The sequence below is a fragment of the Eptatretus burgeri genome, chromosome 15, assembly GCF_056783735.1.
Source record: "Eptatretus burgeri isolate ZD-2024b chromosome 15, Ebu_testis_v1, whole genome shotgun sequence".
Lineage (NCBI taxonomy): Eukaryota > Metazoa > Chordata > Myxini > Myxiniformes > Myxinidae > Eptatretus > Eptatretus burgeri.
The window spans coordinates 28162874-28180363 of NC_140975.1; the positions used below are offsets into that span (position 1 = coordinate 28162874).

At 43.6% G+C, this 17490-nt stretch overlaps 1 protein-coding gene across 6 annotated transcripts in view; it reads left to right on the plus strand.

The window, feature by feature from the left end:
* Positions 1 to 17490, plus strand: part of LOC147011802 (zinc finger CCCH domain-containing protein 7A-like) — a 105849-nt gene that overhangs the window by 19334 nt on the left and 69025 nt on the right. For 5 of the 6 annotated variants that reach the window (XM_085856989.1, XM_085856985.1, XM_085856986.1 and 2 more), the window contains 5 exons: positions 8043 to 8123; positions 8491 to 8556; positions 12845 to 12890; positions 13083 to 13396; positions 13562 to 13739. In XM_085856989.1, the coding sequence (XP_085713115.1) occupies positions 8043 to 8123; positions 8491 to 8556; positions 12845 to 12890; positions 13083 to 13396; positions 13562 to 13739 (685 nt within the window). Of the gene's footprint in view, positions 1 to 258; positions 397 to 8042; positions 8124 to 8490; positions 8557 to 12844; positions 12891 to 13082; positions 13397 to 13561; positions 13740 to 17490 lie in introns of those variants that run through there. The other variant, XM_085856988.1, reaches the window with a different exon arrangement.

Consider the following 17490-nt stretch of genomic DNA (forward strand, 5'->3'; position numbering starts at 1 on the left):
CCTGTAAATGTTTACATTTTCTTTCAGATTGCTTTGCCTTAAAAAGTTGTTGATAAAGTGCAAAAGGTTTGCATTATGGTGAACTAGCAAAGCCTACCTGTCGCTTCGCTGACAGACCAATTAGTTGTCGTGTTTGCCAAAACTTTAAGGTTATAAGGAGAAGAAGGGAGACAAATTTACCCATGCATGGAGTGCTTTAATCCCTCACCCCCACCCCCTCCCAGTCCCCATTCTCACATCCCCTCCCCCCTCCTTTTCCCCCTTTTCATCCTGATGTCCCTTCCCCCTAAAAATCTCACACATGCTGACAGGCGCCTCCATTTTTGGGGGGGAGGGGAGAGAGGGAAAGGACAAACTTACCTGTGCGAAGAGTGCTTTCATCTTAGCGTTGCCCAGGTAAAAAGGGAAATTGTAATACCCTCTGCAACCACCACCAGGCGGCACTACACGGTACACATTTACATGGAGAATTTACCCCACCCCCCCCCCCACATCCCTGTGTGAGGACGTGGCCACAGAGCCTATGTTACCCCCACACAAAGTTGTATTTGTAACTTAAATGATGTGGTTGGCTGTGCATGAGGACAGAGAAATAGTCCATGGGCCCAGGCCAGAAATTCCACTTGTCGGTACCATCTAAGGAAACCAATCCTAGTTATGATTTTTGAATTGGTGTGTATATATATATATATATATATATATATATATAGATCATATTTTGATGTGATAACCATTGCAGACTGGCAGCTTATAGTCCATGGGCCCAGGCCAGAAATTCCACTTGTCGGTTCCATCTAAGGAAACCAATCCTAGTTATGATTTTTGAATTGGTGTATATATATATATATAGATCATATTTTGATGTGATAACCATTGCAGACTAGCAGCTTATTGGTAGTTATCATCTCTGGAATGTACCCACCCTCCACATAATGAAATCGAAAAGGCAAACTCAGAAACATTCACTAATGATGCAATTGCTGTTTCCACATGGGGCTGGAATGAACTGCAAACCACAAATACATGTCTGAAATGCTTTATTTATACCATCCGAATAATCCTTTCTGTCATTCCTGAAGGCAGAATTTGTTTTATGGCAGAAAGAGGCGAACAATAGGGCCTATCAAAATATTGCTGATTAGTGATTTTAAGTACATTTTAATTTATAATATTGTCATACAAGTTCCCTGGGTAGTGCTACTGAACTGCAGTAGCCTACAACATGCACATGTTGTATGAGGAAAACATTTATGAACATTTTACAAGTTTTTACCACAGTAAATGGAATTTCTCTTCCCCTACCCTAGTTCCAACAAGCGTCCAAAATGTGAAATTTACGGATAACCCAAATTTCACCACTCTGCTGTGGCATGTTTATGTACTATGTTTTACTCATGCATATTTGTAGCCATGAATGTCCTTGTGATTGTGCCAAAACATTCACACCATGGATCAGTAGTCTCGTCTTCATCACTGTTATCAGCATCAGAGTCCTCGAGGTCGACAACCTCTTCCTCGACATCAGCAGGCTGGTTGCTGCAGGTTCGCAACTTGCACATGTCAGTGCACTTCAGGCTATTGGCAAGGCACGTGCAGTCTGGGAGTTTGCACGACCGTCCACACTTGCAGAAAAGCAGTTGCAACACTGCATCCGGTGCTGGAGAACCCTGCATCCACTCGATGGCCAGCTTCCCGTCATCATCAGTGGTCCATCCACAACCCTTGGGACTTGGAACATAGGGTTGGCATTGCAAACAGCGCCTCCAAATAGCAGCCTGGTAGTTTGCACGGAGGACGTGCATGAAGAGGCAGTCTTCACATGGTGGAAGCTGACTGGAATCTATCTCTCCCCGTCTGGCACAGAAGAGTTGATGTCGGAGTTCATTGACTGTCGTGGTGTTGGAAGACGGCACGTACATGTGGCAGGTGGCCTCTTGCAGCTTCTGAAAGAGCTTGGTGGATACTTCCCATGAATGACCGAGCTGACTGAAGGCCTCTTGGTAGGTCTTATCCGACTTCATTTGCTTCAAGGCACCCATCTTTCCCCAGCCTGCAAAGGCACTGACTGTATCACAACCGGAGAACATGTGCAGTCCAACCAGGGCATCACAGACACTGTCTCCCATCGATCTTGCAAGCTTGTCAATGTCTAGGAACCATGTGCGGGTTTGCGTACCACACTTCTGATACACGGTGCATGGGATGTCCTTAGTGAAGGCAAGACACAGCACGAGGACATCTGTATCTTCGGCAATCATCACGACAGCCTTGTACCCAGCCTCTGCTGCATGCAGAGCATGCAGAAGCATTCAGGTGTGGACTTCAGCTCTGCCACTTCCTCCCAGTGGTCCTTGTTTTTTTTTTTGTTTTTTTTTTCCCCCCAAAACGTCAATATCTCAGAATGGTAAAAATGCAAAATACATACACTAAGCTGCTCTTCTGGAACGGTTATCACGTTTTGAAATAATCATATAGTCCCTACCAATAACTTAGTAGCCCTAAAGTTTGGTTTCCTCAGATGGTACCGATATATGCCTGGGCCCATGGACTAAAAGAGAGACATGCAGTGGCACAGGGACGCACAGACAATGGCATGTATGTATGTATATATGTATATATATGTATATATATATATATATATATATATATATATATATATATATATATATATATATATATATATTATAGTTGCGAATTCGCACCCGCCAGCGTGCGGACGGCCACGTCACTCGAATCGCGACCGCGTCACCCACCGGACGGACAATTCAGTCGTGCCCCTCCGGGAACTATCGCCCGGAGCCAGTCACGGGTGGGCCTTTCGACCTCACCACAATCGTGCCAATCGGCCACCCGCGTAGGATAGGGTTGTTCGCCAAAGTCGACCTACCTAAGTACCCACGCGGATGGTAAACCGGGCGATTGTGCCTCGCCGCAGGTCGACTCCGGACACGAGCCGCTTGGGCGGCCCGTTCCGTACTATCGGGATAACAGAGCGGTGTTATCGTCGACCTCGACGGTTCAGATTATTTACCGGGCGTTTTGCACCCACTACGAACCCTTTACGTGAAGCAGGATGGAGGGTCAATAAAGAAAAGACGAAGCGAAACGGGAAAACAGTTCACACAATGCACATTTATTTCCCGGCACACGGAAAGCACATATATTTAGCCATACAGTCAAAATGCACATATAGCAACCAAAACAAAAGCAACAACGACGCAGAGTTACTACCAACTACGCGCACACACGGCAACACTTATACAATTCTACTTTACAGACGGCGCCAACACACATTTACACAAAAGCAAAGGAAGGAAGCCACCCTCATAGACGAGGGTGCAGACGGGCCTGTAGGCCAATTGTGCGCGTGACCTGGAGGAGCGGCCAGGTCCGCGAGACCGGGGGGACCTACCCGCGTCCTCGTGACGCGTTGGCGGGCGAGCCGCAGATGTGGTCGCGTGGCTGTGCCCCGACTCCGTGCTCCTTGGCGGGTTTCGTTGTCATGACGTTTGGAGTGGGGTGGGAACGGGGCCCCCTTTTTGCACTATCTCAGCGCGGGGGAAAGGGGGAATTGTTGATGCCCTGAGGGAGGAGAATGGCTGGCTGGCTTGGGTCCCGCGACGAGCGATCCCACACCGCGACCTCGTCGCCGACCGCCGTCCTTCTCGCCTCGGACCCGAGCTCCTTTGCATCTTCCCGCAACTCTTCTCAGCCGACTCCAGAACCCAACTCTCTCGATGACTTTCTCTTCCCCCGGCTCTCTTCCACTCTCCAACCAAAACTGACTCACTCTGCCCTCTTCCACTCCAACCAAAACTGACTCAGTCTGCCACGATTCGCTTTACGCTCGCCGTTTTATAGGCTGGCAGGAGCGGCTAATATGCAAATATTCGGATCAGGATGACCTGGGGGGTGGAGCCACGCTCGCCCATTGGTCGGAGGAAACTGGGGCGTGAACCTCCCCTGATCCTAGAATTTGCATATATCGATTTCACACAGACGCGCCTGGAGGTGGGGCCAAGCCGCCCCGCGCTTGCTAATTGGACGGAGGAGAAGTGGGCCTGTAGCGTTCTTGATCCGAATTTTCCCTCGGAAAGGCCGCTATTTGCGCTCACTGCTCGGTGCGCTCGGCACCAATCGCCGAACGGGCCCGAGACGGCCCGACGTTCAGTGTTCAAAGGTGGTGCGGGAATGGCCGTAGAAGGAGAGAGGTGAAGGTGGTGGAGGGTTTTCGGCGGTGGCCGATGGCCATGTTGCCGCTGGGAACGGCGGTGATGCGATGCCTGCGGGATTGAGCTGTGAAGGTTAAGGTCGTGGCTGTTGGCCTTGTTGTTGTTGTCTGAGGGTTGGAGCATGGTTGTAGTTGGTGACGATGGCTGGCGTGGTGGTTTAGATGGTTGTTGTGTGATGGTGGTTGAGACGTGATTGGTTCAAAATAAAGATAGAACAGAAAAATGCCTAACTCAAAGGATCGCAGCCCGAATAAATCGCATAAATACCCTCTATACAACGGGTTTGGGCTCACTACACATGATATCTCACTACACATGAGATATCTCACCTACGGGCCCTGAATGGTGGTTTATATATACATACCTATATACACACACATACCTATATACACACACATACCTATATACACACACTAGATGAATGCACCCGGCGTTGTCCGGGTTCTTTATAAATTAATTTAATCTTCTGTACATAGGTCTGATGCGAGCCCAGTATCAGTTCCCAATTGGGCCACGGCAGTCATAGCCTAAGGGGGTTGGTGAGGGGAAAACAGCCCCCCCCCCCCCAGGTCTGGGGGCCTCGCCGCCTTGCCTATAACCTTCTCGGGGCCCGTCCCGACATTTTTTTTTTGCAGAGGTTTCCTCCTATCTTTCACTGTTCAGGAGATTAGCGTGTGCAGAGCCTAAGGAGGTTGGTGATGGGGAAACACCCCCCCCCCCACCGGCTGAAGGGCCTCGCCACCTAACCTATAACCTTCCTGGGGCCCATCCCGACATTTTTTGTTTCAGGTGTTTCCTCCTTGCCTTCACCGTTCAGGAGATTAGCACCTGCAGACAAACAAACAAACAAAAACTTCAAATTATATATTAATAATATATATACATGTGTGTATATATATATATATATATATATATATATATATATATATATATATATATATATATATATATATATATATATATATATATATATATATATATATATATATATATATATATATATATATATATATATATATATATATATACACAGTGCCGATAGAAAGTCTACACCCCTTTCAAATTGTTCACCTTTTGTTGCCTGATAGCCTGGGATTAAATTGCATTGGACTTTTTCCCAACTTTATTTATACATCATAACCCACAACTTCCAAGTGAAAAACAAATTCTACAAATTTCAGATAATTTCCATCACAAATCTAGACTATCTTGGTTGGATAAGTATCCACCTCCCTGAGTTAATACTCGCTGGAAGCACCTTTGACAGAAATTACAGCTGTGAGTCTGTTGGGATAGGTCTCTACCAACTTTGCACACCTTGATTGAGCAAAATTTGCCCATTCTTCTGTACAAAACTGTTCAAGTTCAGTCAAGTTGCGTGGGGAGCGTTGATGGAGAGCAATCTTCAAATCATGCCACAGATTTTCGATTGGATTTCGGTCGGGGCACTGACTGGGCCTCTCTGATCAGTCTCCTACTTGCTTGGCCATCCAGATCCAGTTTGGAGGGATGGTCTGATCTAGGCAGGCTCTTTGTGGTAGCATACGCCTTCCACTTCTTAATGATTGTCTTGACTGTGCCCAAAGAGATATTCAAGGCCTTTAAGATATATTTATACCCATGCCCTGGTCTGGGCCTTTCCACAACTTTATCCCGGGGGTCTTTTGAAAGCTCCTTGGTGTTCATGGTTGAGTCTTTGCTGTGAAATACACTTCCCAGCAGAGGAAACGTACATGAACAGGTGATTTTATTCTGAATTGATCAGATTCACGACAATTTAACACAGCTGGAGGCCAACTAACTTGGTATGTGATTTTGAAGGTGATTGGTTACTCATGAGCTAATTTACAATTGCTATTATAAGAGGGGTGGACACTTATCCAACCAAGATATTCTCGTTTTGTGTTTTTAATTCATTTTATGAAATCGGTAGAATTTGTTTTTCACTTGGAAGTTGTGGGTTACGATGCTCAAGTAAAGGTGGAAAAAGTCTGATTTAATGCAGTGTAATTCCAGGCTCTAAGGCAACATAAGGTGAATATTTTGAAAAGTGGTGTAGACTTTCTATAGGCACTGTCGATGTAAGGTTGTGGCAATTGCAGTCGGTCTCAATGAATGCTGCTAGATGTCACTGGAGCCTTCATCCCATTAATCGACTACAAATTGCTGTGATTGCATTCTTGGCATGTGGATACTTTGTAAGCTTTCTCTTTTATTTGCATTGAAAAATAACGTACCTTTATTAAATTGGTCATAGACATGTCATGCAGTAGTATAGGATTTCATAGTACTGTACTTTGAAAGACATGATACTCGCCTCGGTGGTGTAATGGTTGAGCATCCACTCTGAGTTTTGGACATTAACGGTTTGCATCCCGCCTGAGTCATACCAAAGACTTCAAAAAACGTGTTTTTTCCTTGCTTGATGTTCAGCATTTAAAAGGATAGAGCACGGACAAACAACTCTTGGTTGGTAATAATAGTGCAGGCTTTGATGGGCCACATGGTCTCTTCCTGCATCAATGTTCCTTGTCAGGGAACTCCTATTATTATTATTATTATTATTATTATTATTATTATTATTATTTATTACTAGCAAAGGTACCCGGCGCTTCCAGGCAACGCCAGATCCCTCCTCCCACACCTTCCACTCCCTCCTCCCTCCTCCCTCCTCCAACATTTTCCCTCCGTCATCCCAACCCCTCCTCTGCCTCCCCCCTCCCCTACCTCCACCCTTGCACCCACCCCTTGCCCTCCCTTCTCCCTCCCACCCCTCCTCCCACACCACTCCTCTCCCTCCGGACTCTCACCCCTTCCCCGTAACAGGTAAGATATTAGAAAGCAGAGTACCCACACTCTGGGTGGTTCGAGTTTGTGCATTACTTGCTGAAAAAGTATCATTTGTGTTTTGCAACACTATAGATGTTTGTGTGATGTGTGCTTATAAGGTTCAACATGGTCTCAACTCTAAAGGCTACATCCCAATAGTTGAAAGGATCTAATCTCTCAAGCATGTAAAAAAGGTCTAAAAAGGTCCGGGTGTAAGAGGTTTAAAGGGTCTTTGGGGTCATAAAGGGTCTTACAAGTCTAAAGGGTCTTAAGGGGTCTCAAGTGTCAGAGGTCTTGCGTGTCTTCATGGTCTTAAAGGTCTTAAGCATCTTCTGGGGTCTTAAAGGGATTTTGGGGGACTAAAGGGTTTTCTTGGTGTTAAAGGTCTTAAGCATCTTTGGGATCTTGAAAGGCTGAGGTGATGGAAGAAAATACCCTAAGGACAATCCCCGGGTCAGATTCGGTCTGTGTTAAATGTGGTGGTCGTCGGCCCAGCGGTCTTTGCAAAAATGCGAACATACATAGACAGGACAGATAAGTTTTATTGATTAGATTAATTATTAATAAACGGAATGGACTTCTGTAAGACTTTCTTGTTTAGTTTGTAATGGAGCAGTAATATGAAATACTAGCTGTTTATATTACATGAATTTATTGAAGACAAGGTGAAGCTTTGGGCTGCCCATGTGCATTTGCCTGAAATTTGCTCCTGCCACATGCCCTCTTGTTGAGATGGGCGGAGCTTACCCCGTCCTTATTCTGAGAGGGGTGGAGCTTGCCTCAAGAAAGCCAACTTAGTTTTGCACATATAGATGGACATTCTTATTGAGTTAGAAATATGCCGTAGCTTATACTGTACCTTCAGTTAGAGGAAATCCTTGTGCTTAAATGGAACATCATGAACCAAACTGCATGGTATATTTGATTGGAAATTGCAGCTTTGACATGGGAGATATAAACGAAGCTCTGTTTGCTTTGTAGGATCCAGCTGCTCTTGAGCTCGTAAAAGAACTTGGCCAAGCACTTGGATTAAGAATTCGCAAGGCGTACGTCAGGACTCGGGTAAGTGCAATTGAAATGAGTCGTTCTTCCCAAAAAGGATAGCTTGTTTATTTACATGTAATGAAGCTACGCTGATCAAATCCAAGCTTTTTTTTTTGACCCCACTACCTTGTTGAGAGTTATTGAAATCAATTAATTTATTGACCTTTCCATAATAAATAAAAAAGAGCCAGAAGTTTTATGGTATGCTGTGACTGTAATGAGTGTAATTTTAAAGAGGTTAGTTAATTTTAAAGTGCCAGTTATGAGCCATTAACCAGATTGCCTGCATTCATTCTGCATCTCATGGAGGACAATTGAAAAGGAAGAACATAGATTGAGCATTTTGTGAGACACACGCGTTGCTTGCAATCATTTTGCTTTCCAGGCGTTGCATCCGACGTCTGTGAATGGACTTGACAATGAAGTAAACAAGAGAACGACAGAAGCAAATGTGAGTTTTATTGCTGTCACCTTTCATTATTCTTGGGCTTTCGAAAAAAGAAAAACGAACTCATCTTTTTTTCGTGAAATAAAGCTTCAGCAACTCAAAATTATACTCCTTGAAATTACTGATAAAATTATCTTATCCTCGGGTTATTGTCAGTCTCGTACCTTATCCCTTTACCCTTTTCGTTGGGGTTGCCTTTACCTTCACCTCCTTCACTGCCCTCTTGTACCTTGTGTCCATTCAAAGCCTTTGCTGTGATAAGTCTGAACAACACGGAACCATGGTGCTCCCAGTAACATTACAAAAGGCCCAAGGCAGACATTGCATTATCCACGTGCGATGTATCGTCAGAACAGCTTTGTGTGGGAATGACTTGTATTGTAATCATGAATTCCTGCAGAACAAATTGCCACCATCTACATTTCTTTACTTTCTCTGGTAGCTGCAGGAGTAAATCATTTGTCACATTTGCTAACTTTTAGCTCATAAGACGTGGCAAGTCTTTTCTCCATACATACTGTCTTCGGCTGCAGAATTATTCATATTTTTGTGAGCCGGAAAGTTTGCGAGCCAGCTATCGTTTTGTGAGATATTACTGTGCAGCGCAGAGTCTAAAAAGTTTGCTTCAGGCCTTTTGTACCTTGAAGGCTGAATTCGTTAGCATGTGGTAGCCATTAGGAATGGTTGATAACATGGTCATTGTTTTGGCACCTTGTCAACATAGCCACAGTTAAACAGCTGCAGTAGGTTCACGAAACGGCGTTTAGGTGTCGACATCATTTGAGTTGAAGCTGATTGAACATGCTAGTGGAGACGAATCATCAATTGCTTGCCCGAATTGCAATCGTGAATTTAGAGTTATAACCTCCGCCACCGAAGGTCGACCGATGTTCTTTTCACCCCTGTTTGTCTGGCGAGCTGTCTGTGAACAGGATATCTCAAATTTATGGATGGATTCAGACAACTTTGTGGACAGGTTGGGTGTGTGACAAAGTGGTTCGATGTTTGTGAAGATCCGGATCTGGACACAGATACTAAATGTATTATTATTGTTTTTAAAAGTGATTCTTCACCATTGAGCGATGGGGCCAAAAACGATATTTTGCATGATATCTCAAAAAAGTTATGGATGGATTCAGACAACATTTTCTGGACAGTTTGGGTGTGCGACAGACAGTGTTTAGATTTTGGTGAAGATCCAGATACAAGATTTAAAAAAAATTCTAAGCAATTCTTCACCATTGAGAGATGGGGCCAAAAAGGATGTATAGCATGGTATTTCAAAAAGTTATGAACGTGTTATGACAAAACATGGTGGAGGAGGAGGAGGAGGAGGTGTGTGTGTGTGTGTGTGTGTGTGTGTGTGTGTGTGTGTGTGTGTGTGTGTGTGTGTGTGTGTGTGTGTGTGTGTGTGTGTGTGTGTGTGTGTGTGTGTGTGTGTGTGGTTTAGCACAAGTTGCTAGGTAATGACACTTTGCCTTTTCTATGTTCATATCTGCTTTTCAACACGCCTTTATATTCATTTTAAAACATGACAAGTCTGAAGACGACGATGGTTCACGAGCGGTATTTGACGATGTAGATTGTTTCAGAAGTCAAGGATGAGACAATGTGATAATGTTTGACCAAGTTATAAAAATGATCAACATGATGTGGTACGAGTGACAGGTTATTAGCTGCAAAATGTCGAAAACCCGGTTTTGTTCAACAACTTTAAAAATTTCACCTTTGCATAACTTTTAAAGGTCCCAAAACAATGTTGTGGACATTAAAATAAGGAAACAGGATACGTGCTATAGCTTAATGGAGTTAGTTCGTCGAAGAAGGTCGAAAACCCCGTTTGATTCCCACAACTTTGAAAATTTGACCTTTGTGAACTTCAAAGGTCAAGGATTATGACCTTTGGTGCAAACTTCCTCTGGAACATTCCAGGAACAATATAATGTCATATCGGCTATATGGCATTTCGCACTCCTCGGATTATCCATACTTTGATGAAATCAGCGTAAAAACAAACTTGAAGGGGGTGCCACGGGCAAGGTGTTTGAGATAAAGAAAAATGGTTTCAAGACTTTAGGTGGGGAATGACCTCAAGATTATGCATAAAAAATATTGTCATCCTAGCTCTCAAAGTTTGGGCGGTCGTATGATTTTTATGTGAAAATTCGAAATTTTCGAAGTTCGTGACCTTGTGACCTTGACCTTGGGACGAAAATGAAAAATCGAGCTCCGTGGGGCTATGCAGGTGCCATTGGGCTAACCAAATACTGAAACCCCTGCCAGATTCGACAAACCCCCTAGGAGAAGATGCAAATTGAAATCAGCTACCCCCTAAAAACACAATTCGCAATTTTCTAAGTTCGTGACCTTGTGGCCTTGACCTTGGGACAAAAATGAAAAATCGAGCTCTGTGGGGCTATGCAGGTGCCATTGGGCTAACCAAATACCGAAACCCCTGCCAGATTCGACAAACCCCTTGGAGAAGAAAATTTTACGTCAAAATTCGCAATTTTCTAAGTTTGTGACCTTGTGACCTTGACCTTGGGATGAAAATGAAAAATCGAGCTCCATGGGGCTATGCAGGTGCCATTGGGCTAACCAAATACCGAAACCCCTGTCAGATTCGACAAACCCCCTTCTCGACAAATCGAGAAGATGCAAATTGAAATCGGCTACCCCCTAAAAACATGTTTTTTGGGCGTGGCTCTGCCCATAATGGGAGCACCACGCCCATTTTCAGGAAAACACAACGAGATCATGATGTAAATCTCCCACCAAAATTTTATCAGGATCGGATCAAAACCCACGGAGCTATGCTCGGGACAGACAGACAGACACACAACAATAACGAATACAGTGGTCACTTATTTTTTTAGTGAAAATATTTTTTCGTGAACCAATTATTTAATATTTGTTTCTGACTATGCAAGAGCCATGTGTCGTTACCCACATACCGTTGCGAATATTGTGAGAAAAATGATGAGAGTTCCAGCCTTTTGTGAGTACAAGCTACAAGCAGTCTCATCCAAAATCATAATCCCCCTCCCTCCCTACTCCTCTACCATTCCCCATTAACTCTATACCCTCTCTCATATCAACGCTCTCTCTACTTTCCTATTCCCTCAATCTATGCCTTATTTTGTGTTCCCCTCTCTTCCTCTTTTCCTCAAAGGAGAATATTAAAGCTTCGTATGCTTCATGATCAGACTTGGTTGAAGGCCATGGTATGGTTGAGACATTGGAGCTCTGAGCATTTTTTCTCAGACTAAACCTCCAATTGATGTGCCTCAATTGTGGTATTCACAATTTTGCAACCTCTGCTCACTTTTACTTATTTACAGTGGTCTAAGGCTCATAAAGGAGCATGTTACATAAATCACTTCTGGGAGACAAGGACAATATACTTTAACTGCATTTAAATATACTCGGAGATGATGGAGAAATAAATCAACACAGTGTTTGGACTTTGAACCTGGGATCTGAGAATCATGAGCTATTGCTTAGATATGTATGCTAAACAGACTGAGCTAAGTGCTTGGATGGGAATGCCAACAAGGCCAACTCTGAAAACATCATGGGGTTATGAAAGCAGTGATTATACTACATACATTCCATTATCGGGCAAATAAAATTACATTTTCCATCTTTCCAGTTGTATATCCTGCTCAAAGTTGACTCTCGATTTAAAAAAGTATGTTTTTATCCCCCGCCGCATGGCGGAAGGGGGATATTGTTGTCACCCGGGTCGTCCGGCTGTCCGTCCGGCTGTCCGTCTGTCCGGGCGTCAACATTTATAGCTGTGAGTGCGATAACTCATAAACTGTTCGCCATATCGATTTGAAATTTGGGTCACACATGTACCACCTGAAAAGGAAGAACCCTATTGATTTTGGGCGTGGCCGGATCCAAGATGGCCGACTGGGGCGGCCATCTTGAAAAAATTGTTTTTTGTAATAAATGGAAAACCGCTTATCTGATTTCAATTATTTTTGGTTACTACGTTCCTCACCCCTGGGGAACTTTTTCGAGATGATGACCAAATGGTGTCTTGTTTCCAATTTACCTCCCTCATTATCTGGAATATGTATGACCTTTTTCATTCAATGGCGGGGGATTCCCCATCCCTGATGGTATATTAACTGTCTGCTTTCATCGAGAAATTTAAATTGACCACTTGATAATATTTTTATGTATTTTTGGTCTTTCTTTTTACTTATACAGCCAAGTTGCTGCAATCGCAGGGCTGTTCAAACATTGCTACACCTCTACTTTCTTCCTTTTGCCATTGCAGGGCCCTAATGGTGTGTGCTCAGAAATGTCGAACAATGTCGATCCTGGTATGGTGGACTTCTGCACTAGCACGAGTATTAATTTTGTAACATGTTTGAGACTTCTGAACATTATGCGATGATTCATTTCTCCAACCTTTTTTTGAATAACTTTGTTTTTATTGTTGCATGCAATGTTTTATGATGAATTTATGATGAATAAATTGGTGAAGCTGTAAATGTTACTGTTCCATATCTCAGATGTCCCTAGCATTACTGGCCATTCCATCAACCAACCAGCCAGTGGAAATACTCCATCACCGGAATCCTTTTCACATCCTGTTCCTACCATTTCTTTTGGAGTCGATGGACCAGAACAACTGCACCCTGTAGTACAAAAACGGGCACCAATCGACCCAATGGCTATATTCCCTGACCCTCATGTGCCAGAGGTAAAACAACTGAATATCGATGAAAGATTACACAGTCCAGATACCGAGTCAATCATCATTGGAGAGGAGTTAGACGTGCTCCTCGATGGTGATACCCTCGAAGACAGACAAAAGATTGCAGAGGTTTGCCTGTGTACCCTCTCTTCTATCCCCACCCCCTTACTCCCACTCTTCTCTCCCAAACTTAGTTCCCCCTCTGCCCCTCCACCCCACTCCCCATGCTTCTTCCTTTCCCAAGAGGTAATTGGCTTTTGAGTACATGATGTAACGTCGAGCCATGTTTTTCAGGATTTGCCAAGATCAAGTCCCATTGCTCCGATGCCCACATTCCTGCGAAGTTCTCATGTGGTGCCTAACATGCAAGCTGGCCTGCCCTTGCAGAGTTCAGTTCGAGTTATGCCCTCATTTCATAGTACAATAACTTCTGCATCTCACCCGGTGCTGTTCACCACCCAGTGCTTATCTGGTAAATAGAATGTTTGCATCACAATCTTCATTCTCCCAAAGTTTTGTGTTAACACAAAGCAATTTGATGATTAAATGGTTGAAACTTCACTTTTCACTGATTGAGGTTGTATTTCATATGCTCATTACTGTGGCTTTCAGTTGTCCCGTTTACGTGTCTGGATGTTAAAATATCCGATCATACTTCAAGAAAATAGTTGACATTTTGGTGGTACGATAAAATAATAAACATAGAGGCAGTACCCCTGGGCGCTCACCTGGTAGTGGCTGGATAAGATAACCAGGGAACCACTGGTTGGCATGGATGACCCACAATATATGTAATAGAGAAGACAGTAAATACCTGTAGATTTTTTTATATTGCCATGAACAAACTTTTGTACATCACAGGTGATGAAGTTTGTGGTCAAGTTTTATCGAAATTGTGTGTGTGGTTTCAGAGAAGAAAGCAAATACATATTTTGCAGGACAACCCCCACATATCCCCTTAGACCCTGATTTTTTTTTTCAATGTCGTGAACAAAATTTAGTACATCACAAGTGATGAAGGCGGTGGTCAAGTTTCATCAGAATTGTGTGTAGTTTCTGAAGAAAAAAAACCTGTTTTTGCAGCCATTATTCCCTGCTGAGTAGGGGTTAGCTTTTTGCTGGCTCTATGCAATCATGTCTCCCTTAAGGCAATGTTTTATGGTCGGATGCCCTTCCTGACGCCAACCCTGGTTGCCTCTTGTGACACACAGGGATATGGTACACCTATTCTAACCGGGACCAGAACACTGGTACTCATTTTGCCGACCTCGGAAGGATGACTGGCTGAGTCAACCCCCTGGTGTTAATTCAGTGGAAAACGGGGCTCGAACTCAGGACCCCTTGGATCCCAAGCCAGCCACCCTAACCACTAAGCCAACACCAGGCTTGTGTGTAGTTTCTGAGAAGAAAGCAAATACCTCTTTTGGGGGGCAACCTCCCCTTATATCCCCTTATACCCTGATTTTTTTTTTAATGTTATGAACAAAATTTATTACATCGCGAGTGATGAAGGTTGTGGTCAAGTTTCATTGGAATTGTGTGTGTAGTTTCTGAGAAGAAAGCAAATACCTCTTTTGGGGAGGCACCCCCCCTCACCCCCCTCCTTCGGCACCCTTAGACCTCAAATATATGTATATATTTTTAATGGTGTGAACAATCTTTAGAAAATCACGAGTGATGAAGGTTGTGTTCAAGTTTGATCGAAATTGTGTGTGTAGTTTTGGAGAAGAAAGCAAATATATATTTTGGGGGACAACCCCCTTGGAGCCCGATTTTTCTCATGTCATGAACAAACTTTGGTACGTCACGGGTGATGAAGGTTGTAGTCAAGTTTATCTCAGAATAGTGTGTTTCTGAGAAGAAAGCAAATATCTCTTTGAGGGGGCAACTTCCCCCCCCCTCCATAAACTCCCTCCGTAGACACTCTCAGACCCTGATTTTTCTTTAAAAAAATTTATTTTTTAATGCCGTGAACAAACTTTGGTATGTCACGGGTGATGAAGGTTGTGGTTAAGTTTCATCAGAATTGTGTGTGGAGTCTCTGAGAAGAAAGCAAATACCTATTTTGAGGGGTAACCTCCTGTAGACTTCCTTCGGGTCTGATTTTATTTGTTTGTTTGTTTGTTTGTTTTTCTTTTTAAATGCCATGAATAAGCTTTAGTACGTACATGGTGACGAACGTTGTGGTAAAGTGTCATTGAAATTGTTTGTGTAGTTTCAGAGTTGTTGAAAGTATTTGTGGACGAATGGACGGACGGACGATGTGCCATCCCATAAGCTTCCTGGAATTACGTTCCAGGTGAGCTAATAAATACGACTGTTATTAGCTCACTTCGAAAGTATTTCCGGGTAGTTTATGGGATGGCACGTCATCCGTCCATTACATATTTTGTGGGTCATTCATGCCGACCAGTGGTTACCTGGTTATCTTATCCAGCCACTACCAGGTGAGCGCCCAGGGGTATTGCCCCTTTGTTTACCACTACTGTTGCTGTTGCTGCTGCTGACAGAATGGCTTGGAGATGCGCATACTCACGTCTGTCCATCGAGCTTGGGTTCAAATCCCGACCCATCTATAAACGGTTACTGTATTCTGGTGGTTCACAGGTAGGGTGATTCATAAATGTGTGTGCCATCATCAGATGGACGTTAAACTGAAATCCCATCTGCCAGCATTAGTTGGTGGATATTAAAGATCCCACGGTGTCCTTCGCAAAGAGTCGGTGAGCTATCGCTGACACCCTGAACAAATTACGAATTCCTGTCCTAACCAGCACAGGGCATTGCATCAGTGGCACGGTTTAGCCAATGATGCTTCCTCGCAGCCTTGTGCTGCATACAAACGAAGACAACTGCTGCTGCTACTACTACTACTAATACTACTAATACTACTACTTCAGTGCCCCCAAAGTATTCCCACCTTGTCAGGTCGGCCGTGGAACGTTTTTCCGCCAATATTTTCATGAACTCGCTGGTTGGGCCTCCATTTCGACTCGGTCTGGCAGGAATTTGGAATTTTTTAAGAGTGCCGGTGATACTTTGAGATGTGCTTGCCTTCTCGTCTAACTACCATGGCATCTTTAACCTCAGCAAATTAATGCTGACAGGACGCTAGTTTAACGTCCATCCGATGGATGGCACACACATTGACGAATCACCCGGTATGCGAAACACCGGGTGACAGTTTTCTAGCTGGGTTAAGGATTCAACCCCTGGCTAGACAACTCAGGGGCGAGTGTGCATAGCTCTAGGCTATCGTTCCAGCCCTAGGATGAAGGAAGTAAGAAATAGAATTAATTGTTGATGTTGGGTGTGTGAGGGAGGAAGTTAATGTTTACTCTGTCCCTGTGTTGTCGGGCAGTCAAAATGTAGAAATTGCATTTTGGTGCAATTGCTCGTTTGTTGCAACTGTTTAGTCACGTTCCGAGGTTGTTGTATGCAGTTTCTCCATGATGTCTCAAGAATGCAAAGGCATAGGATGGTGAAATATTGCACACTACTTTAGTGTGGCCCATAACAGAGCCCATAATCTTGTTGCCAGGTTCGAGTACGCACAAGATATTTTGCGAGTCGGTCAATAACCTTTTTTGTCTGTCATTGCAATGATGCCAAAATGCTTGCTCTGAATCTGAAACTTTGGATAACATTTTGCATGTGATCTGGAAATCTTAGAAAGAGTGTTTTTTAAAATAATTATTTAATGCAGTCACGACGCTGCAATTTTGCACACTTATTTATCTGGCCTGATTTATAGTTGGTAGTGAAGAGTTAATGTCACATACTGTGACAATCAGACTTCACAAGGACAAAATACAGGTATTTTTGGTTTGTATCTGCATAACATTTATTGAAGGCTCATGGAGGAGCTTGTACATTAGTTACATGTCAGACAAAGACAATAATAGACATCTTTTTTTTTTTCATCAATTACAAAGCTATTAGAAGACGATGGGCAAACATGTACATTATGTGGCATTTAAACCAGCATTCCCAGCATCACAAAGCCAGGGATTGAGATGGGAATGTTAACTGGGCCAACCTGAATATTTTTAGTCTCGCCCTGAAGGGGATGTGATACGATTGCGATGCCCTGTCTGTCTATCTGTCTGTGTGTCCGCATATATATGAAGGGCAGTGAATTTGTCACCTTGAAATGGCGATATAAATTTGAGAATGTAATGTGTGTAGTTGAAGACGACATATGTTATATGTATGGGTAAGAA